The sequence below is a fragment of the Oncorhynchus gorbuscha genome, linkage group LG12 (assembly GCF_021184085.1).
Source record: "Oncorhynchus gorbuscha isolate QuinsamMale2020 ecotype Even-year linkage group LG12, OgorEven_v1.0, whole genome shotgun sequence".
Lineage (NCBI taxonomy): Eukaryota > Metazoa > Chordata > Actinopteri > Salmoniformes > Salmonidae > Oncorhynchus > Oncorhynchus gorbuscha.
In genome coordinates, this window is record NC_060184.1 from 49,669,037 (window position 1) to 49,693,998 (window position 24,962).

General features: G+C 44.3%; 1 protein-coding gene across 1 annotated transcript in view; it reads left to right on the plus strand.

The window, feature by feature from the left end:
• The window catches only part of LOC123991105 (ubiquitin-protein ligase E3C-like), a 39,191-nt gene that overhangs the window by 4,611 nt on the left and 9,618 nt on the right, over positions 1-24,962 (plus strand). Inside the window, exons 9-20 of the mRNA XM_046292314.1 lie at positions 797-1,017; positions 1,270-1,421; positions 1,839-2,029; positions 5,838-5,924; positions 6,205-6,368; positions 7,124-7,350; positions 9,442-9,546; positions 9,796-9,883; positions 14,533-14,630; positions 14,933-15,065; positions 15,902-16,149; positions 24,326-24,538. Coding sequence (XP_046148270.1) covers positions 797-1,017; positions 1,270-1,421; positions 1,839-2,029; positions 5,838-5,924; positions 6,205-6,368; positions 7,124-7,350; positions 9,442-9,546; positions 9,796-9,883; positions 14,533-14,630; positions 14,933-15,065; positions 15,902-16,149; positions 24,326-24,538 — 1,927 coding nt within the window. The remainder of the gene's footprint in view (positions 1-796; positions 1,018-1,269; positions 1,422-1,838; positions 2,030-5,837; positions 5,925-6,204; positions 6,369-7,123; positions 7,351-9,441; positions 9,547-9,795; positions 9,884-14,532; positions 14,631-14,932; positions 15,066-15,901; positions 16,150-24,325; positions 24,539-24,962) is intronic.

Sequence of the window (24,962 nt, forward strand, 5' to 3'; positions counted from 1 at the left end):
TGAAGTCGGAAGTTTGCATACACCTTAGCCAAATACATTTAAACTCAGTTTTTCACAATTCCTGACATTTAATCCTAGTAAACATTCCCCGTCTTAGGTCAGTAGTTAGGATCACTGCTTTATTTTAAGAATGTGAAATGTCAGAATAATAATAGAGAGAGTGATTTATTTCAGCTTTTATTTCTTTCATCACATTCCCAGTGGGTCAGAGGTTTACAGACACTCAATTAGTATTTGGTAGCGTTGCCTTTAAATGATTTAACTTGGGTCAAATGTTTTGGGTAGCCTTCCACAAGCTTCCCACAATAAGTTGGGTGAGTTTTGGCCCATTCCTCCTGACAGAGCTGGTGTAGGATTGTAGGCCTCCTTGCTCGCACATGCTTTTTCAGTTCTGCCCACAAAGTTTCTATAAGTTTAGGTCAGGGCTTTGTGATGGCCACTCCAATACCTTGACTTTGTTGTCCTTAAGCCATTTTGCCACAACTTTGGAAGTATGTTTGGGGTCATTGTCCATTTGGAAGACCCATTTGCGACCAAGCTTTAACTTCCTGCCTGATGTCTTGAGATTTTTGCCTCAATATATCCACATAATTTTTCCATCCTCATGATGCCCTCTATTTTGTGAAGTGCATCAGTCTCTCCTGCAGCAAAGCACCCCCACAACACGATGCTGCCACCCCCTTGCTTCACATTTTAAAACCAACTCATTTTAGAATGTGGATAATGTACGCGGCTCCACTCCAGCCGTTTTGTGTAATGACAATCAATTTCCCTCCCTCTCTCTCTGATTCCACAGGCAATTTGTGTTTGCAGCCTTCACGGAGGAGTTCATCTCGGCGCCGTTCACGGAGCAGATCTTTCACTTCTTTATTCCGGCGCTGTCCGACCCGCGCCTCCACTTCCCCTTTGAGGCCTTCCTGAGCTCCCTGCAGGCCACTGTAGTCTCCTCCGCAGCGGCGCAGAAACAGGCGCCGTGGCTCTTCTACTTTGTCCTCTCAGCCGGGGAGACGTGCCTGGGTAAGTGCTGTCAGGGATACGCTCCTGTTGCGTCTATAATGGCACCTTATTCCCATAGCGCACTACGTTACACAGAGCCCTGTCTAGGTAATAGGGTGCCATTTGGGACACAGCCTTTGTGTACAGTGTGTGGGGAATAGTATTCTCGTGTACCAGCAGATACACTGACAAGAGGATTTGGAGGGAATGACCAGAAACAAAATATATGGCGATAGGGAGTGTTTTGTAGTAATGTTGTGTGTATGTGTGCAGGTTCCCTATCAGAGGAGGGCCTCCAGCTATACCTGCGTGCTCTGCAGACCCTCCTACCTCTCCTTCCCGTGTCCGAGAGCACCAGCAGGCCGGAGGTCATCAGTGACTCTGAGGACGAGGAGGACACTGACATCCAGGCTCCGTCCACACAGGTAGCTAGGTACCACTAATGTGTCACTACAGGTAACAGAGTGAAATCCAGGGATAGTACTCTGCAGGTTTCAGGTAACACATATAGTTCAGAATGCCCTTTTACTTCACCGGCAACCCTCCAAATGAAAACGCCTAACATCTGAATACAGGTGTAACACACGAGTAGCAGACCACAGCCTTATCCGCACGGCCTTTAGGCACCTTATTATAAATACCTGGGCCCGTATTCATAAAGCGTCTCAGAGTAGGTGGGCTGATTTGGGATCTGGTCTGCCCCTGGCCAAACGATTTGCTCCATTATGATCTAAATGGCAGAACTGATCCTAGATCCTACTGAGGCTTTATGAATACAGGCCCTGCTATACTTACTGGAACATCTCACACACACCTATTCTGTGTGTTCTCGTTCGTTCCAGCACGACGGTTATCGGATATCGGTGCAGCTGATCACAGAGGAGTGCGTCCACAAGCTGGACACCAAGCAGCAGACCAACGCGCTGCTCAACCTGGTGTGGAGGGACTCTGCCAGCGAAGAGGTCTTCACCATGATGGCCTCCATTTGCCACACGCTCATGGTGCAGCACCGCATGATGGTGCCTAAAGTCAGGTCGGTGTTCTGCATCGGATCTAGTTTCATTGAATGCATCCCCAAATGGCACCACTTTCCCTATATAGTGCACTCCTTTTGACCAGAGCCCTTACAGGCCTTGGTCAAAAGTAGTGCACTACAAAGGGAATAGGGTGCCACACCTAAGGTTTCACATGTATCTACTGTGCTAGTTTAACCACTTTTGTTTGATTTGAATCCTTTCATTTAGTTGTTTCAAAAACCTTTCTTTCACTAGAATTTTAATGAATATTTAGCCTTTTAAGTCATTTTGCAGGAATCAGTTTTTGACATCATGAAAGTGGGTGTTCCGAATCAGCATTTATTTTAAAGTTGTAAGCAACTAATGTGAATAGCGATGAAGAAGCACAGCCATTATCTGTCGTCTTCGCCCTAGTGGCATTTACAACCGGTGGAGGAAGTACTAGGATGTCAGGGAAGCTCTGAAGCTGTCACTCCTTGATTAGGGTAATTAGCCCTGGTCTGGCTGATTGGGTTGATTGCATAAGGGCAGGATGTTGATGTGAGACGGGGGGGGGTCTTCCCTGGGCTTTATGGCACACACTGAGGGTCTCTGTCAACTCCTCTGGTTAATAGTTAGTAGAGCCAATGGAAGACACTACCTGTCCGTACTGTGGGTAATGAGAGAGCGAGCGTGTTATCATTACTGATGCGTTGTTCTCACCTTTTACAGGGTGGGCAACAAAGAATGTGGCTATTGTTTAGGGCTGGAGAGTTACCTGGGTCGTATTCACTAGAAACCAAACGAAAGCAAACAGGCTGGAACGGGAGGAATGTCTAGCTGAATTTGTCCGATAAGAAACCCTCATCTTCGTTGCGAAACGTTTTAAGTTGCAAACATGTTTGTGACGGTTAGGAATGGTGTGCACTAAGGAATACAATCCTGTCTCCTCTCACGCTAGACTTGATTCAGGCAACATTCAAGCTAACCTTTAGAACCCAAATGTCTCTCAAAAACGATACTAGAGAAGATGCATTGATTTGCTTACCAAATCAGTTGTTGGAAAAGTCCTAGAATCCTCCCTAAGTATTTTCTCTCATTTTTACAGCTTCCTTTCGTCCAACTGCTCCTACCATAAATTTTACCTCTTGTCCTCCATCATTATCGGATATCTGTACAAAATAATTAGCTCACTGAGGAAGATTAATTAGTGGCGAAGTGGATGGGATACCTTTACAAGAGGCTAAAGGGAGCAAATTGCATCCCGGGCCTGATTTACTGCGTTTAAAAAAAGAGCTTGTCTGCCTAGCCCGGCCCTCCCGTCTCCCACCTCATGCCCGACGGCCAGCCCAGCGCAATGCCTCGAATGAATCTGGATCTTTTTCTTTGCTTCCTTCTTCTTATTAGAGCTCTAGTATGTAGGCCCTGTATTTTCAGTAAGATCTTTTACTTCAGATTTAATCATACGATTTAAGATTAAAATAAATAAATAATTCAAACCGTTTTGGTTGCTATACTCTTAGGTATTTGTTGTAATTTCACTGATATGTTACTTAGCCTCGGCCTGAGGTGGCTCGCTGTCCCCAACTGATCTTCACTGACAACTGTAAGTGCTAGCAAGCCTCTATCTTTAATTAGTTTTTGAGCTCTTGATGTGATTGTGGAGTTGACATGAGATAATGACGCTCGGGCAATGAGAACACACACTTTCTGCCACTGGCACTAACTCGCAGGCACTTATGAATTAAGCTAGTTTAACATAAATAAAGCCAGTTATTATCAAATGACTATTTAAGGTCATTTTCAATTGAGCTGACATATGCAGCGTTTACCGTGAATGCAATCTCCTCTAAAGCAGGAACATTACAGTTCTATCTCGCTGTAGCGCAGCTCTTCAGTGGTTCAGATTGATTCGAGCCCTTCCTCTTTTATTTTGCCTAGTTTTCTCTATTTCTGCGAGCATATGTAAATTATTGCATTTATGTCTACATAAAATAATCTGTTTTGGCCATCAAGGTCATTTTTATGGACACACACACACACACACACACACACACACACACACACACACACACACACACACACACACACACACACACACACACACACACACACACACACACACACACACACACACACACACACACACACACACACACACACACACACACACACACACACACACACACACACACACACACAAACCTTTTTGATGCCTGTGATTGTATTTATTAGTGCCTTCATTTCCTGATTGAAATGGAGCTTTGGTTTCTAGCAGGCCGTATATCAGGCTGTCAGTCAGCATTTTATTGCTCTTTTGCCCATTTCAATCAAACACCCGGCCGCACACTGTAAAGGCCCAGAGCACTATGCTATACCCGGCTCCCGTCCTCTTTTGTACTGACGGATGGGGGGCCTTGGCAGAAACGATTTATCAAACATATAGAGAGTTGTCACTCATTTTACCCCCCCCCCCCCAGAAGTATCATTTACATTTTTCAGCCTTTCAAATAATCTCTGCTGCTCAATGGTGAACGAGGGTGTGCCCTAAATGACACCCTATTCCCTGTATAGTAGACGACTTTTGACCAGAGCCCTATGGGCCCTGGTCAAAAGTAGTGCACTATATAGGGAATTTGGATGCACTCTTAGAGATTGGAGGCCGACACCAACATTAGTTTATTTACGTGAGATTCCATCCACTTCCCATTCCCTCTCTCTGTTCTGTCAACCTTTTTTTTTTTACAAGATCGGCTTTAAAACCATATCTCTCTGTTTTGTTTTCTCTTTCATGAGTTACAGACACTTGTTTTGCATCGTCTCTTGTTTTGTTACTTCTTTAAAAAAAAGTATTTGTTCCACATTTTAATAGGTTTTTTTTTTTTTTTGGGTTGTATTTTGCTAGTTGTTTAGGATTAAAAACAGGTGATTAACATCAATGCATTACATCAACCTTTACCTCTCAACATGTGAATAGAAGGAGATTGCCTGCCCTTAACAGGCTTCCTTATATGTGACAATACCCTATCCCATTTGACAGAGGCCCATTTATAAGCAAGGGGCTTTTATTTTGTTTTAAGCTGAATTACTGCATTGTCGTTACCTGTTGTTAACCCTCGGTGTTAAAGAAACACACACACAATCGAGCACCTTCACACTCTGGTGCCATGGGCCGTTAGTTAGTTAGTTAGGCCGACCGGCCGGCGTGTCGGGATGAGGGCCCAGTAGGAGCGTTCCAAATGGCACCCTATTCCCTACATAGTGCACTACTTTTGACCAGGGCACTATAGGGAATAGGTTGCCATCGTGATGCAGCCAGTGGCTCACCCACCCCCTCCCTCCCTCCTTCCCCTGTTTTCATGTAATTTAGGGAGAGTGTGGAAGCGTGCTGGCGCGCCGAGGTCATTGTGAGGGCTATGCCCCCCCCATCCCTTCTCCTCTATTGTCCCCATCGTTGCCATTAAGTTAAATGGGGCTCCTGCAGGAAGCCAGAGGGCCTGTTTATGACCCAGGGCCGAGCTCCTCCTCGCCAGCAACTAGTTTACTAATGGAAGGTGCCTTGTCTAAATAAAGCTTAATGGGTCGTTTAATCTTTTTTTCGTCACGGAGAATGAAGGAGGCCAAGTAGGAAGATTCCTGGGAGATGCTGCGGTTCAACAGCTTTTACTAGTATTTTTTCCATCTTTATTTGTGTCCTCTAGTTAATTGGTCAATGTTGACGATCTCCGCCTTGGAGGGCATCGAGGCAGAGCGATTTATACATTTACAGACAGACGAGTACATTGTCAACCCTTTTGACATATGTATCTTTTTAGGCCTGTCTTTTTTTTATTTTGTCCCCTCCAGGCTTCTGTACAGTTTAGCGTTCAACGCACGTTTCCTGAGACATCTCTGGCACCTGATACAGTCCATGACTACCAAAATGATTACAGGGTGAGTTGATTGAATGTCGGTCAGGGGCTGTATGTATCAAGCGTCTCGGTTTAGGAGTGCTGATCTTGGATCAGGTCCACCCCTGTCCGTGTCATCTTATTCACTGTGATCTAAAAGGCCAAACTGATCCTAAATCTGGACTCTTGATATATGCAGCCCTGAACACAGTGACAGACTTTGATGGGCTGTCGGCGAATGTAAGCCAATTCAATGTGCCCCGTTGGCATAAATTCCCAGGTAAATATAGCAAGTCTCTCTTTTTCTCCCCCCCCCCCCCCAGGTCCATGGTTCCACTGCTGCAGGTCATCTCCCGGGGGTCTCCCATGTCTCTGGAAGACTCCAATCGCATCATTCCCCTCTTCTATCTCTTCAGTTCCCTCTTCAGTCACTCGCTCATCTCTGTGCACGACAGCGAGTTCTTTGGCTACCCCATGGAAGGTCATGGTAGGCCACTCCCTCGGTTCTATTCCCTATGCACTACTTTTGACCAGGGCCCATAGGGTGCCATTTTGGACGCAGACCGAGTCTCAAAATCACCTGCCTCTTGTTTTGAATCAGGGTGCAGCTGACATTGTATTTTACTTTGAATTTAAAGACTTCTACACATGTACACTGAGTGTTGAAATCATGAAGGACAACTTCCTAATATTGAGATGCACCCCCTTTTTGCCCTCAGGACGGCCTCAATTCGTCAGGGCCTGGACTCAACAAGGTGTCCAAAGCGTTCCACAGGGATGCTGGCCCATGTTGACGCCAATGCTTCCCACAGTTGTGTCAAGGTGGCTGGATGTCCTTTGGGTGGTGCACCATTCTTGATACACTTGGGAAACTGTTGAGCGTGAAAAACCCAGCAGCATTGCAGGCTTGGCACCTGCTACCATACCCTGTTCAAAGGAACTCAAAATCTTGTCTTGCCCATTCATCCTCTGAATGGCACACATACACAATCCATGCCTCAATTGTCTCAAGGCTGAAAAATACTTGAACCTGTCTCCTCCCTTTCATCTATTCTGATTTGAAGTGAATTTAAGAGGTGACATTGATAAGGGATCATAGACTGACCAGGTGAACGCAGGTTGAACCTATATCATGGATTTTTTTTTTTACACTCAGTATATTTTTATCCAGATGGATAGTCTCACAAATGTGTGTAATATTCAGTGAACAAACGTCCATTCCTCCTGTCTACCCGTTTCCAGGCCACAGCAATACGTCCATGATGCCGTTCACATTGTCCGAGCTGGTCACCCTGTCTCGGTTACTAAGAGACGCATGTCTGGGCATTATCAAGCTGGCCTACCCAGAGACCAAGACGGAGCACCGCGAGGAGTACATGGCCGCCTTCCGCAGCGTGGGGGTCAAGACAAACACAGAGGTGCAGCAGCGCATCCAGGCCGAGCAGAAACGTTGGGTCCAGCTCTTCAAGGTGAATGCCCACCCATCGCCCTGGCATGGTCAGGGTCATATTCGGGGTCATATTCATTAGTCTCACTGTAGCAAAACGTTTTGCAATGGGAAACACGTACAAGCTTTCTTATTGAACAAAGTCCAGGTAGTCCCTCCCTTTTTGACCCATTTGCTTCCGTTTCACTCCTAGTGAATGCGACCCAGGCAGTGGCTCCACATCTAATTGAGGGTTTTGATACGGTCCTATGTTTACAAACTAATTCAGAAAACTTGTTTCATAATCCAACATTTAGATGCCTCCCAACTGGCTTGAGTCCTTACTCTTGTAACGGATTTGGAAAATGGTTACATGCTAGTGTATTCAGTGTCCTCTTGAATGCCCTCTTTTTAAAAGTACAATGCAGCCGTTATTTCACTATCACATAATTTCTGTGTAACAATAAAGTAACTTACTTAATGGTCAAAAAGAAGCAAAAATGGCTTCTTAGCAAAGCTAAGAGCTATTTCTCAAGCAATACTTTTTTTTAGGACTGTCTGGAAGTGGTTTGAGTGGGGATGGGAAAACTGAAAAATAGCTGTTATTGGCAGAGAGGTTTGGAACTCTCTTATTGGTCTAACTAATTTACAGCATAGTGACATCACCATGGAAAGCCAAAACACCATCCCACTAAAACAGGCTGAAGTTTAAGTTGGTCTTTTCAGACTGCTCTTACACTAAAAGGACATTATCATAATTTTCACAATATTTTTCCAACTTCATAGTGAAATATATATGAACATAGGAAAACCATGTTTTTGAGATGCACTGTGCCTTTAAAATGTCTTATTTTGACTTTGGTTTCTCAAAATAGCTTTTACAAAAATGTGTCGATCAGCAACAGAACATGCATGGCTAAATTCACACCAGGAAGAGCAAAGGGGGTTGAATGAGGACATTCATTGTCTGTTTACTAAAAGGAAATGAGGCAGATAACAACATGAGGTTAATTCGCCACTCGTCAGGCGCCTCTCTCTCAACTTTACCTCTCTCTCCTTCACTCTATCCTCCTCCTCTCCCTCCTCCTTCTCTCTTTCCCTGAAACGGTAATTAAGCAACTTCGTTCTTGGCTTTGAATTTGAGAGAGGACCTCGAAGGTGAGCGTTGCTTTCTTTCAGCCGAGGTGTTGGTCGTGTACAAATGCGGCAGGAATTTCATAACAGACCGAGGAGCGTGAACACCATCAGCTAAAACGACCCATTAAAGAAGTGGGAGAGCAGGGGAAAGGCATTTTCCAAATTGAACGGGGCTGGATTTACAGTCGCTTTAACGCCGCTGACCCCCTAACACGCTAATGTTTGGTTCGAGTCATCAGCCGTCCCTCTACCATCTTTATCACCCCCATTGTCGAGCTATCTATATAATTGAAAGAAGTTAATTTAATGAAAATGATCAACTAAGCTTGTATTAATATTGCTAATGGACCTTCTCTTCTTGGCTATGTTTGGAGAGGGATGTCATGGTGGAGTTTGAGAAAGGCCTATTAAGGTGTGCACTTAACCCGATGGGCTAATTAAGGAATGCTTATTCATTCCTCGGAGTAGGGCCTAAGTCTCCGAGCCCATCGTCCGCGCCACGAACAGTGTTTTGCACTCCCCATTATTACTGAGAATACCGACTCCAGTCGTCGCTGATGACCGCCCCGAGATTGATCGAGTCCCGCATGAAAAGATTGTGCATTTAAAAAAACAACATTTCCATTCAAACTGTGTTGCCTGCTTATTGTGTTCAATTGTTTCAAGGTAATTACGTGTCTGACTACTCCTCTTAGCTAGTGCCGGTAATGACTGTGGAGTGAGATTATGGAAAGGATCAATATAGACATGACAAGTTCAGTCATTACAGTGGAGTACTTATCAACTTCTGTCTAACATTCATATCCCAACACTGCACACAGTAAGACATGGGATAGGAGGCAACAAATCCATGTTTTTCACAGGACAGTACAGGAACCTGTTTTTAGGACCGGACAGTACAAGATTGACATTTTTTGTTATAGACGTACTGGACAGGAATAAATATCCCAACAACTCTCACTTTTATTTGTGTTGTTTATTGCTATTTATTTTGCAGGTCATAACAAACTTGGTAAAGATGGTGAAGGCTCGTGACATCAGACGACCATTCTGTCCAGCAGGCCATTGGCTTGCTGAAGAGGTCAACATCCGAGCAGATAAGGTAACCGTGCTCTTGGCCATTACGTCCAATTTTTATGTCCAATTACATGGACATTCATTTTGTGAGGTCAGCATACAAAATACACTAAAACAATACATTATAATACATGCAATACAAAAATACTGGGAAGTGACCATACATAGTCCCTGTGGCATACTGTCAGGCCATGTGTCGGGTCCACGCTATGCCCATATGTAGAATGTTGTTAGTGTGGTCCTGCTGACTGGAGCCGTGCTCGTCCCCCTCCAGGTGACCCAGTTGTACGTCCCGTCAGCCAGACACGTGTGGAGGACGCGGAGGATGGGACGCATCGGGCCCCTGCAGTCCACACTGGATGGTACGATGCAATATAGTAGTCCCAAAAAGTAGTTCCTGTTATGCATTAACAATGACGGTGGGAAACCCTGTGCATCCTAGCTATCTGGTATATAACTGTGCATATCCAGCTGGTGTTCACATGGGGGGGAAGTGTGTCATGTTTTCCTATGGGAAACATGAACAGTTCCCTGTCTTAGTAATACGTGTCTTTGGCATTAACCAACCACTGATGGTCGTCACAGATTTTAGAAGTACAGTGAAACACCCTAATTGGGGTACAGGGAACACTGTGTGACCTCTGGTTAATGAAGCACTTAGGTCAGCTCCGCTGTAACCTTAGGTTTGTTGTTTTCCTTCGAGTCACTCCAAAATGCCTCAGCGAAGTGCCAGGGAGGGCAATGGGTCGAGAGAGACAGCCAGGCTCTTATGCCCTTTAATTTAGAGCTGCATCGCGGGCCTCCGGCAGAGAGAGCTGGTGTGAAAACAAACAGAAACAATGCGTGTATGATCTGCCTAATGACACTCCAGCCAGCCCCGATACCTGGATCAATTCAATTAGCCTGAGAGTCCTGATGAGCGCAGCCACATCTGGTTGTATATTCGTCTGCCCTTTCTTCATTTCCTTAAATGGACAGGCCCCTCGGGTGATGAATGGCCAACGTATTGACCACTCCGGGCCATATTTCTCCTCAAAGATGGAAACCTGATGGGCGAAATGCAGATGGGATTGACTAATTAAGCAGAAGAATTGAGCTCCAAGGGAGACAATGAAGGGGTGGAGAATGGCGGTTTAACTTTTCTTTTGTGACAGTTTTTGGTTCTAAACGGTTCCGAATGACGAGTTTAATACAAAACAAACGTCCACTTAATGGAAATGTCCGGGCATGTTGGACGGGCAGCTCACAGTTGCGTTAATTGAAAGTGTGTTAGTGAGGAACGGGGAATTGTGGCAAGATTGAGCACTCTTTAATGGGCTGCTTGTAAACAGTCAGCTGGGTGGAGAGAGGGGGCCTAGCAGGTTTGTAGTCAGGTAGGGAGTAGGGTTAGCAGGCATGCAGGATGGGGGGAAACTGGAGAAATGGAAGGATTTGGTTATCTGGGTGTGGCCCCCTCCATGAATACGCATCTGGGTTTTTATGTTCAGTGTTTGTCATTAGGGAGATGCAGGTCAAGAGTGTGGGGTTTAGATTCTGGTAGTGGGAAATGGGAAAGGGAAACCTTGGTGCGGCCTGGTCAGCATCTATCCGAACACTGTGTGGTCATGGAAACCCTACATGGGGCTTTTAGGAAGCCCTACATTGGGCTTTTATTAGATGGATGAATTAGAGCCGGATGGATGGATAGATAACTAGATGGCGAATCAGATTGATGAATGCTAGGATAGTGTGGATAGATGGGTTAATTCATGAAGTGAAGATGGATGGATAAATGAATAAATAACTAGATGGATGGGTAGAAGACAGACAGATTGACTGTTACAGAGCAGTTTAAGCTAACGTTGTACTGTGTTGTATGTAGAGTCATGCACGGGTCAGCTTTTTGGAGCCGGCCACATCAATTCCGAGCCCCACCCGATATCTGACATCAGGACAGATTTTTCTCCACAACCTGACCCACCTGCATAGAATTATTCTGAGAGCCGATTCGTGACCTGCCAGATAAAACATACATTTCTTTAGTTGCTTTTATGACTCCAGAGTATTAAACTATTAGTGTATTCCCTGCATGAATGCATTTGTCTGCATGTCTATTCAGCGTTTGGATAAAAGGAAACCATGCCACGAATTAAGAACGATAGGCCTATCTTTTTATTTTCACGATGCGATGCGGCACATTGACAACTCGGATCTCTTTGAAAAAGAGCCTTCTAACTAGCCTTCTACTCACCTAATGAAAGCCTATAGCCGACATAACAAAACAATACCATGACATTCAATATTTAGATAAATAGTTTAATTGAAAATTAAATCAACAATTCCCAGAATCTAATAGGCTATAGGCTGCAAAAATAGCCTACATTTAGTAGGCTACTCAAACTTTTACCAGCCGCACCGGTTAAAATTTTATATGGCCTGCATATGGTCAGAAACTGGTACGTACGCGCAATGCTGTCGGGGGTACATTATTTAAAAAATATATATATATATTTATATATATTTAAATATATGTATATATATTTTCAAACAGTCTTTCAACAGGTTTTTTTCTCACCTGAGTAGCTTCGATTCACTGCCAAAAATAATATTAAACCATCTAGTGTTCAGCGAAATAACAACACAATGTCAAATACAGGTAGCCTAGTCAAATAATTAACATCCAAACACATTAACCGTTACTCTCTCACGGGAATTCCACTAAGGGTCCGTATGTAGACAAAAGTATCTGCTGCTCATGTTGGTATCTGTACTGATGGTTCAAAAGCCATGACAGGGAGACATAGTGGAGTGGTAACCCGCATGCAAGCAGTTGCTCCCGACGCCACTTGGGTACACTGCAGCATCCACCGAGAGGCTCTTGCTGCCAAGGGAATGCCTGACAGCTTGAAAGACGTTTTGGACACTCCAGTGAAAATGGTTAACTTTGTTAAATCAAGGCCCCTGAACTCTTGTGTATTTTCTGCACTATGCAATGATATGGGCAGCGACCATGTAACACTTTTACAACACACAGAAGTGCTCTGGTTATCAAGGGGCAAAGTATTGACAAGTCTTTCTTACTTGAGAGACAAGCTTAAAGTTTTCTTTACTGACCATAAGTTTTCACTTGTCATCATGCAAGCGGTCAGACGTGTTTCTCACACGACTGGCCTATCTGGGTGATGTCTTTTCTCACCTGAATGATCTGAATCTAGGATTACAGGGGCTCTCCGCATCTATATTCAATATGCGGGACAAAATTGAGGCTATGATTAAGAAGTTGGAGCTCTTCTCTGTCTGCATTAACAAGGACAACACACAGGTCTTTCCATCTTTGTATGATTTTTTTGTGTGCAAATTAACTCAATTTACGGACAATGTCAAATGTGATATATGTCAGATGTGATATAGCGAAGCACCTGAGTGAGTTGGGTGCGCAATTACGCAGTTACTTTCCCAAAACGGATGACACAAACTGGATTTGTTATCCCTTTCATGTTCTGCCTCCAGTCCACCTTCCGATATCTGAACAAGAGTGCCTCATCGGAATTGCAATAAGCGGTTCTGTGAAAATTGAATTTAATCAGAAGCCACTGCCAGATTTCTGTATTGGGCTGCGCTCAGAGTATCCTATCTACTGTGTTATTGACTTGTTAATTGTTTACTCCATGTGTAACTCTGTGTTGTCTGTTCACACTGCTATGCTTTATTTTGGCCAGGTCGCAGTTTCAAATGAGAACTTGTTCTCAACTAGCCTACCTGGTTAAATAAAGGTGAAATAAAATAAAAATTAAAATCCTGCCTTGGCAGAACGCGCTGTGAAGACACTGATGCCCTTTGCAACCATGTACCTATGTGAGAGTGGCTTCTCGGCCTTCACTAGCATGAAAAATAAATACAGGCACAGACTGTGTGTGGAAATTGATTTAAGACCGATTCTCTCCAATACAATCCAACATTGCGGAGTTATTTGCATCCTTTCAAGCACACCCTTCTCATTAACCTGTGGTGAGTTATTCACAATTGATGATGAACAAATAAAGTTTTATATGTAAGATGGTTAAATAAAGAGCAAAATTACTTATTATTATAATATTATTATTTGTGCCCTGGTCCTATAAGAGCTCTTTGTCACATCCCACGAGCCGGGCTGTGACAAAAACTCACACTCATTCTTATGTTTAATAAATGTATCGTATAGTGTGTGTGGCTGACCCTGGTGCTAGAGGGGGTACACAGCTGGAGGTTGAATGTTTGAAGGGGTACGGGACTATAAATAGTTTGGGAACCTCTGGTCTAAATGAACGACAGCCTGAATAAAATATAATTTTTATCTGATAATTAACTGAATTATCTTAAACAAATACCTACTTGCACTTTTGCAGATTGTGTACCCATATACTGGGTGGTTGTCCTCCCTGTCCATAATGACTACAAAATCCTTCCAACCCGGGTATTTCACTTCTGCAGCACCTGTTTCCACGATGGTGTATTTCACCATCATAACCATCATTCACCATCATAATACACAATGGTGTATTTCACCATTTTTCTTTCCAATTCTCCTGTTAGCCATTTTTGTGTGAGCTAGGAGTCAGGGAAAATGAACTTTGCAACATATTGTTGCGTGGCAGAAGGGAACATAAGCACTGCACGTGGACAAATTAGGCATGTTTCAGCACCACACGTAATGGACAGTTCCCTGCTCCACTCACTGCATGGCTGGCTGCCTAAGCCTAGGCTATGTCTGCCTCGCCGCTCACGTAATGGAATTTGCAACACAATTCAACACAACAAGCTCCTGGCTTTTTATCTTAATTTGAAACGTTTTCGAACCGCAATATAATTGTTCTGAACTGTGAGCCTCCCAGAGGGTAGGGAGAATGTTTTCATTTCACCCGCCTGCTGATTCAATTGTTTTGTTGCGGGTCAACCGCGGGGAACCGTGGTTATCCGACCAGATGCAGGACTCTACTGTATTGTTGTTGGAGACGAGGAAAAATAAAGGATGTTCTATTTTATTCTATTCTAGTGGGGATGGAGCCTCCACAGCTGTCTGTGTCTGAGGAGAGACACTTGGCCATCCTGACTGAGCTGCCCTTCGTCGTGCCCTTTGAGGAGCGAGTCAAGGTGCTCCACATCTCAGCCCTGCATATTGCTCCATGTACTTGTTATAAAACCCGAACCCTTGAGGAATAGTCTGTACAACTGACTTAATTTTCACCTCATTTATCAATGTGTCACTATATTGGTTATTCTAGAATTCGCAGGACATTACCTCTCAGACACCAATTGAAGAGAAAACAAGCACATTGTTTTATCGTCTTTATTTACTACCTCCATTGGAAATAGTCCATGTAGTCAGTATAGATGTCCTATAAAACCTGGCTTGGCTGTAGGTAGTCATTTAAACCTGCTTGTCCCTGGTGAAGATCTTCCAGAGACTGATATACGCGGACAAGCGAGACGTCCAGGGAGACGGGCCGTTTCTGGACGGGATCAACGTCACCATCCGACGGAACTACATCTACGAGGACGCCTACGACAAGCTCTCCCCAGAAAACGGTACATGGTTAGGCTGAGGAGGGATACAGCTTGGTTAGAAGGGTAATGTCTTGGGCTACGTCCCAATAGTCTCTCTTTTCTCCCAAAGTGTGCACTTGTTCACTTCCGTTTGGATGGAAATTACTGGTATAATAAAGTAGTGAACGAGTGCACATTTTGGGACGCAGCCTCAGTTTCTAATATTTGTGGTCCATAAAATCCAGATTTTGTCGTCGAGGTTACAGATCCCATTAGAATTGAAGGCTAGCTTTCGCATCGGTCTCGGATTTCACGAAAGCATAATTGTGATCGAGATTATTTGTACGGATCGCATAAAGCGTGAAATCAGTTATTTTAAGTCCCCTCTTTTGTGTTCGAATTTAAAAGAGCACTCATTTGGCCATATGATTAAAGCGAGTAGTAGGAGACCTTGCCTTGGAGGGGCTGAAAACGATATAATTTATGTGACTTTCTATAACTATGCTGAAATGTGACCTCTTTTAATACGCTTTGATTTGAATATTCCTCAGGTCAGAGAAATCATGCCTCGATGTGGAAATGGGAGAATTAAAAACGCTAAAATAGATATTTTCCGTTTTATCCCTACATATACAGTAGATTTCTAGATTGTAAGTGTTAATAACATAACATGCATGTATATTTCCATGTAGACTGTGCTTCTACTTTGAGTAGAATACTCTGATCTTTCAAAAGAGGTGTCAGAATAAGGGAATTGAATCTAACTTTTTTGTAATTTTTGTCATTTCTGGAAGTAAAATATAACAGGCCTTTTCTATATATTATATTTCTACATTTTCTGTATTAACTTCATTTCCTCCCGTGTCCCCTGTATCCAGAGGCGGACCTGAAGAAACGTATCCGGGTGCACCTGCTCAACGCCCACGGCCTGGACGAGGCGGGCATCGATGGAGGGGGCATCTTCCGTGAATTCCTCAACGAGCTGCTCAAGTCTGGCTTCAACCCCAACCAGGGGTTCTTCAAGACCACCAACGAGGGCCTTCTCTACCCCAGCCCCACTGCCCAGATGCTGGTGGGAGACTCCTTCGCCAGACACTACTACTTCCTGGGACGGATACTGGGGAAGGTAACGTTATCAATATAAACATTTTTACGTGTTTTATTGGATCGAGGAGAGACAGTGGAAAGATAGTGTTTCACAAAGGCAGTGGGCCGGATTCGAACTCATGCCGACGCTGGGCAAACGTGTGCTGTTGGGGGGCTAGACCACCCAGGCTGCATTGGGAAAGGTAAAGCTGTCTATTTCCAGGTCTCTGTAAAAGTCAGTGTTCTTGTGTAGTCAATACAGTGTAAAGTGGAGCCTCTAGCTAGGTTCCATTAACTTGTCCAGTGATCTCTTTGATGATCTCTAGAACGTTTGAAAAGAAGGTAGATTGCCTGCCATGGGTGCGTTTCCATTGAGCTGTCTTATCTAAAAACAGCAGGACATAATGACGTTTCACCTGAAGAAAAAAATTCCCCATTATCCATTTAAGCAAATTGCCGTTCTGCCCTTGAGCAAGGCAGTTAACCCCCAACAACAACTGCTCCCCGGGCGCTGATGACGTGGACGTCGATTAAGGCAGGCCCCCCCACCTCTCCGATTCGCAGGGGTTGGGTTAAATGCGGAAGACACATTTCAGTTGAATGTACTCAGCTGTGCAACTAACTTTCCCTTTCCCATAAACTGGCGATGGCCTGTATGCCTGGCCCACCTATTGGTTTCATAAAAAAATATATATATATCTGTTTTTATTTAACTAGGGAAGTCAGTTAAGAACAAATTTTTATTTACAATGACGGCCTAGGAACAGTGGGTTAACTGCCTTGTTCAGGGGCAGAACGACAGATTTTTACCTTGTCAGCTCAGGGATTCGATCTAGCAACTTTTTGTGTACTGGCCCAACGCTCTAACCACTAGGCTACCTGCCGCCCCATGTTCTCAGGTAGCCTGCAAAAGCCAGCATGGATAGTAGTAGGGCTAACCCCATTTAGTCGACTGGTCCATCGTTTGGTCAATATGCTGATGGTCAACCAAGATATTTTTTAGTCGAGCAGTAGCAAATATATAGAAAGAAATGATGGCACATGAGAGACCTGTCTGATTCACGCCTGTGACTGGACTAATCCATTGCGGAGGCCTCGGAGATGGCATCACCAGTAGTACATTTACCATTAATTCCAATCCTTTCTACGTTTGTTAGTGCATTCAGTATATTATTGTTAGTCTTACTGTTGTAATTGTAGGAGTGAACACGTTATTTGCAGAGCGCACAACCTTAATTCCATTTAGGAGTTGTCAATTTATTCATTCTTTTGTTTGAAGCGCTCCTGTTAATCTTGAGTAAGGACACGCTCTTGATTATGCATAGAAGTAGGCCTAGGCTACCTGGCCAGCGCACAAATGTAGGCCTAGAAATGTGCCCACTTGGGGATCTGATACTATTTCTGATTGTCTTAACTCACCATCACTGTGGAGCTTCTCAAAGAAATGTTTTGTTCATCTTAAACAGTAATTTAACAAAGTCTGTTTTTACATTAATTGAGTGACAATATTTCCTCAACCTAGCCTATTGGAAAAATCTTTCCGGTGCCTCTCCCTTTCGATAACCACTCAGCATGGGGGGGGTGTCATGCTCTGGTCAGGTGGAAACGTCATAAAATAGGCCTACCTGATTACTTCTTATCCCTTGCGCAAATAGCCTACAGCTATGTGTGTCCGGAGCACACTGGCGCAGTAAACTCTTGAGGGCCCAAAATACTTCATACAATGTTGCAAGTTTGCTAGCACAAGCTTCAGGCTGACCAACTTAATATTCGATACAATGTCTCAAGTTCCTTGAAGATGTGATTTATGGGATATTTATTTTTATAAGGATATTTTCTACCTGCAGACTGCAATGTTTTTATTTGTTGGCTTTATGTAGTATATTTTTACGTATTGGCAATGGCAATAGAAGTTACATTTAGATTTGTATCATTTTCATTTAGATCGAGTTTTGATTAACCACATGACATTGATTTTGAGATATGAAGACCTTGTTGAAATGAAATTAAACTGGCACGCAGATCAGTAGAAACGGTACGATAACGTGGCACTCCAAAGAAAAGGGCTGCCGACCGCTGGTGTAGCCTATTACCAGCAACTTCAGGAGCTTAAAGGCAGAATCTGCGAAGGTCAACAGCACTGGGCAGCGGAGGGTCGGGAATAGTTATTTTTCTTCTTCTGGTTAGGCTATATCGTTTTATTTTTAATCGCAATGATTAAAGCATTAGACAAGTTCAGTAGCCTAAATATAGTTGATTCTATTCAAACATAGGGTGTGTCTATTATATATGGAAAAATAAACGTTTTAACAGAACACAACAGTAGACTTTTTGACCAATATTTTTTGGGGTCAGGGACAAAAAATATTTTCCATTTAGGCCATTCTAATAAATGTGTGTGCCGACTTGCACTCGTAGGCCTGGAGTTCTGAACCAATTTGATGGTGAAACTTCAAATTGCAATGTGAAGCAATTCAGTCATTCTTGAAAGTCAAGACAATCCTTGTCTTGCAAAAGCATTTTTATTTATTTAATTTTTTAAATAAATGGATAATGCAAGCAGTGTGCATTTAGAATTAAATGTTGAGTGGCGCTTATAGTTATGTGATAACATCACGTGCCTCGCGTACCTTCAACATTTTTCTGCAATAATAATCTGTTTGAAAAACACAATTTCCATAATTTGTCGCAATAAAGTTGAACAAAAGAAAAATCCACTCCGGCGAACTGATAAACATTTATTTGATCTTTGGAAAATTTCTCCTGCATCTGCCGTTTCCATTACAAATGCTTGCGACATTGCATTGGTGGAATAAACCTGGGTCAATGGGAACCTGCCTAATGTCACAGACAATGGAAGAATGAGATGCTAAAGTACTTGCAGCGGGAACTCACCAATTGAGAAATGAGGGAAGACTCACCCAAGGGTGTAGTTATTATCACCAGGTATCTTCAAGCGTTAACGGAAACAACAAGCACTTCTAATGTTGTAATTAGATGGTAAACCAACCAATGTGTGTAAGTAGATGGTAGGTAGGTAAACCGACCAACGTTTGATGAAGTCTAATCAGTTAATGAGATGTGAAATATAATCGGCAACACTGCGCTCCAGTACCTCAGAGAGGGAGTTCTGTGCCCCAGACACCAGCAGATCATCTGGGGTTGATCAGAGATCACTACCAATGAGGCTGCCCTAACATTGAATAACAGAGGTACAGTACAGGGACAAGGCTGATTCATCATAACATGTTATGGTTGTTCGTATTTCAACTTGACTTCAAAGGTGTTTGGTGTCCTTGATAATTATTATTTTATGTCCAAGAATGTGACCAGTTTGAATGGAATAAGCTATAGAGCTTGAACCCGAGTTTGGTTTATTTACCCTACAGCATGTGCTGTTGATGGCTTTGTTTTCCCTTCCCCCTTTTCCCCTCCCTGATGGCACAATTTATTAGAGCCTAATGTTTTTAAATGTTCTTTAATGCATGTGCTGGCTGATTGTTTATTGAGATGCTGTGAGAGAGAGTGTGAGTCGGAAGAGGGGTCACCTCATTCTCAACGGGAGAAGAATGACCTCATGACAACCGGCCTCCTCTCAATATGGCCTTCAATTAGCCGGTGATTCTTTCCTCATTGTTTGTGGAGCGATTGCATTTCGCCGGGCGCTAAATCAGTGCCAGCCTCCCGCCGTCAGGGACATAAATAAGCGGTCAAAGCATGTGGTAATAGCATTTTGATCTGAAAGTCCTCTCTCTCTCTCTCCAAGATGGTCCCGTCCACTCGTCAGAGCACCATAACTCCTCCTGGGCTTTGGCCCTAAATAGCACCCTATTCCCTTTTTATAGTGCACTACTTTTGACCAGTCATATGGGCCCTTGTCAAAGTAGTGCACTACATAGGGCTTCAGGGTGCCATTTGGGACTAGGCCTGGTCTCTCTCTGTATTCGTCCCACTCTGAAATGGCCAGTCAGCTGCTAGCAGCATGCTCTGCTCCCCCCTCCCCTCTCACTACAGCTAATGGCTCAGGCAATAAAGGTGGGGGAAATTATTTAGAATCTGGCTTTCAATTAACCCTACCTAAAGTTCTCTCTTTCTCCATAAATATGGGCTTGTGAGTGCTCGTTTGAGTGGTATATTGATGTTTGTTTAGTGCTGTTATTGGCGATGAACCGGGAGGAAAGATGGAACTGTTATAGATTAGGATTGCATCACTGCTGCGCTGAGGTGCGTGGTACACACGCCAGGGCCTATGGGACACAGGAGATTAATATAGTTAATGAATGGCCTCCCGGCCCGCCATTGTTGTGGAGGTAATGTATTGTCGTCAGGAGTGGGCCTGTTTGGGGTACTCACTGAAATGGGATTGGACATCACAATATGGGCTATCGCTCTTCCTAACTTGTCCTCCCAACTGACATGTATAAAGGTTGACTCCACAAACAGAAACCACATAACATTACAGACCACATGAGTATATAATGAGAATGAAAGCATATTGAATTCGCATAGCCTTCAGTATTGTATCTCTCTAGCATCTGGATTCTAAGGCAAGGTTGCTGGTCTCTCACTGTTCTCTCTGGCATCTAAAAGCAACCGTGCAATGTCCACTAAAAAAGGGCAAATCACCTCAAGTTAACGTCAAACCAAATTATTGAGTTGATTTGGTCATGAAAAAAAATATATTAATGTTGCTAAAGTTTGACTGTGTTTGGTTTACAGTTCCCCGTGGCCCATAGACTGATTTCAGAGTGAGGAACCATCCAAGTTGTAAAATACTGAACTTTTTAAGATGCTGTGCCGCCTGGTTGCTGTTTTCCGAGCCCTTCTTCTTCCAGACTCTTTTGTTGGGCTATTAAAGAGAGAGGTCTCCAGTTGCCAGTCTCACAGCTCCACATCACTGTCCAGCCAGGCTCCCAGTAACCTTCAGTAGGACGTGTGGATCAGACTGCCCCCCTCCTCTCAAATCAAATCAAATTTTATTTGTCACATACACATGGTTAGCAGATGTTAATGCGAGTGTAGTGAAATGCTTGTGCTTCTAGTTCCGACAATGCAGTAATAACCAACGAGTAATCTAACCTAACAATTCCACAACTACTACCTTATACACACAGGTGTAAAGGGATAAAGAATATGTACATAAAGATATATGAATGAGTGATGGTACAGAACGGCATAGGCAAGATGCAGTAGATGGTATCGAGTACAGTATATACATATGAGATGAGTAATTTAGGGTATGTAAACACTATATTAAGTGGCATTGTTTAAAGTGGCTGGAGTTGAGTCAGTATGTTGGCAGCAGCTACTCAATGTTAGTGGTGGCTGTTTAACAGTCTGATGGCGTTGAGATAGAAACTGTTTTTCAGTCTCTATGTCCCTGCTTTGATGCACCTGTACTGACCTCGCCTTCTGGATGATAGCGGGGTGAACAGGCAGTGGCTCGAGTGGTTGTTGAGCAGATGCCGTACCAGGCGGTGATACAGCCCGACAGGATACTCTCAATTGTGCATCTGTAGAAGTTTGTGAGTGCTTTTGGTGACAAGCCAAATTTCTTCAGCCTTCTTCAGCCAGGTTGAAGAGGCACTGCTGCGCCTCCTTCACAACGCTGTCTGTGTGGGTGGACCAATTCAGTTTGTCCGTGATGTGTACGCGGAGGAACTTAACATACTACCCTCTCCACTACTGTCCCGTCGATGTGGATAGGGGGGTGCTCCCTCTGCTGTTTCCTGAAGTCCACAATCATCTCCTTTGTTTTGTTGAGTGTGAGGTTATTTTCCTGACACCACACTCCGAGGGCCCTCACCTCCTCCCTGTAGACCGTCTCGTCGTTGTTGGTAATCAAGCCTACCACTGTAGTGTTGTCCGCGAACTTGATGATTGAGTTGGAGGCGTGCATGGCCACACAGTCGTGGGTGAACAGGGAGTAGAGGAGAGGGCTCAGAACGCATCCTTGTGGGGCCTCAGTGTTGAGGATCAGCAGGGTGGAGATGTTACCTACCCTCACCACCTGGGGGCGGCCCGTCAGCAAGTCCAGTACCCAGTTGTACAGGGCAGGGTCGAGACCCAGGGCCTCGAGCTTGATGACGGGTTTGGAGGGTACTATGGTGTTAAATGCTAAGCTGTAGTCGATGAACAGCATTCTCACATAGGTATTCCTCTTGTCCAGATGGGTTAGGGCAGTGTGGTTGAGATTGCGTCATCTGTGGACCTATTGGGGCGTTAAGCAAATTGGAATGGGTCTTGGGTGTCAGGTAGTGTGGAGGTGATATGGTCCTTGACTAGTCTCTCAAAGCACTTCATGATGACGGAAGTGAGTGCTACGGGGCGGCAGTCGTTTAGCTCAGTTACCTTAGCTTTCTTGGGAACAGGGACAATGGTGGCCCTCTTGAAGCATGTGGGAACAGCAGACTGGGATAAGGATTGATTGAATATGTCCGTAAACACACCAGCCAGCTGGTCTGCGCATGCTCTGAGGACGCGGCTGGGGATGCCGTCTGGGCCTGCAGCCCTGCGAGGGTTAACACGTTTAAATGTTTTACTCGCGTCGGCTGCAGTGAAGGAGAGTCCGCAGGTTTTGGTAGCGGGCCGTGTCAGTAGCACTGTATTGTCCTCAAAGCACTGTATTGTCCTCAAGACATCCTGGTCCGCGACGGGGCTGGTTTTCTTTTTGTAATCCGTGATTGACTGTAGACCCTGCCACATACCTCTTTTGTCTCCATTACTCACCCCATCCATCCACCTGGAACACCCACCCTGCCCCCTCATGATAGTGCACTGCACCCAAAAGCCCTGTATTGTTAGCCCTGACTTGCCCTCCAAACTCTCTCAGGGTGGCTGAAGTTTTGTGTGTTTGTTTGCACCCCTCCCTCACCCTCCTCTGTGCTCCCTAGTGCCTTTCCTCATTGATCTACCCGGTCGGACTAAAAGTTCCCCTTCAGAGGTGTCCAGGTTGCACCCCTGATTGATAGTGATGCGTTTGAAAGGCATTATATTTTGATTGATTCTTAATGTTGTAAATTAAGGGATTTATTTGGCAGCTAACAGAAGGCAACCTGCAATGTTGTCGGGCGTTTATTCTCCCTGATGGCGCCGCGATCTGTTTTAATTGCGTTGCCACTGCACTCACTTATATTAAAAGGGGACGACGGTCCATAATTAATCAGTTTTATCCAGAGTCATTTTGGCACAATTTCTGGCAATAAACACCCATAAATAAAGCGACCGAAAAAAGAAAATATATACCACAGATTTTTACTCTTCCCCCATACAGGTCTACTTATTGCCACCTCTTCCCGGCACCGCGTTGTTATTGATAGGTTTCAAGGGAGCCCGCGGCGCATATGGTCAGGGAATTCGTAGAGGCTCCCCGAGAAATGCTGAGTGGATTCATTTGCATAAAAAATAGACTGTTGTTTGAAGTTGCCCAATTAACCTGTGTTTAGAAAATAGCCAGGGATTTATGCCTGCCTGTGTGTTTTAAGATGCATGCATTATGGAAATGGTGTAGATTTATAATCCATTTAGCTGATGTGGTCAGGATTTTTTTTTTTTTTGTGCAATCATTTATAAGGACCTGTATATTTAATGCTTGGAACGGGCTCTTTCTTTAGGACAATTCCAGTACATTAGCTCCCTGTTTTATGAGTCACCTGCTTGGCCATGGTTCTTAATGGCAGCCCAGGTCAAGGATAGAATTGACATTGATAAAGTTTGAGGCGGGCAGATTTGAAAGCCTGTATGTTTTAGGCAGATTATGTTCTTGTGTTGCGCTCTTGCGCCGATGCGAACTGATTTACTACGTTAAACGCTGTCACATCTGGTGTTCCCGTCACTCTTTTAACAATGCGTGGCGTAATGGTTTTTAATTGAAAACTGCAAAGATGGCTCATCTTTATCCATTGTTGTTATTGATTCTTCTCTTCACTGTTCTGCCACTGGTTATGTTAGTCTGATTTGTATGACTTTATCATGGCCTTATTTTTATCATAAGAAATAATATATGCCATTTAGCAGATGCTTTTATCCAAAGCGACTTACATACATCTGCACATATATTTTCGTATGGGTGGCCACAGCTGGAATTGAACCCATGATCCTGGTGTTGGAAGCACCATGCTCTACCGACTGAGCCACACAGGATCACATCATGTTATCGTGACCTTTTGACCAGAGTTAATCTATGACCTTGACCTTTGTTTCCTGTCTCCCTATAGGCCCTGTATGAGAACATGCTGGTGGAGCTGCCATTTGCCAGTTTCTTCCTGTCCAAGCTGCTGGGAACCAGTGCAGACGTGGACATCCACCACCTGGCTTCGCTGGACCCCGAGATGTACCGCAACCTGCTCTTCCTCAAGAGCTACGAGGACGACGTGGAGGACCTGGGACTCAACTTCACCATCGTCAACAACGACCTGGGAGAGGCACAGGTGTGTGTGTGTGCGCGGGTGTGTGTTTTGGGTGGGTGTGTGGGTATCCGTGTGTGTTTTGTGGGTGGGGTTAAATAATTCACACACTACCACTCTCAGTATTATTCTCTCTATCATCTTTGATTGCCAGTGCCTCTTCCTCATTCGTGCCTGTTTCTGTGGCCTTGTCATTCTGTCCTTCAGTCCCTTTGTCCTGTTCTCTCCTTCTTGCCGGTCTCTAGCTGCCACGCTCCCCGCTCCCTCACTCCCTCTATACGCTCTCCCTGTGAGGTGTTAATAATTAATTTCCCTCCCATTGTCTGTATTTGGCGCTGAGAGAGATAAAGCACGTCGCCTGCTCTCGCCCTGACTGCTACCGTGCAGCGGGGAATAGAAGGCTCTATGTTGACCGTTCCACCAAACGGGCCTTCGAGCAATTATCTCG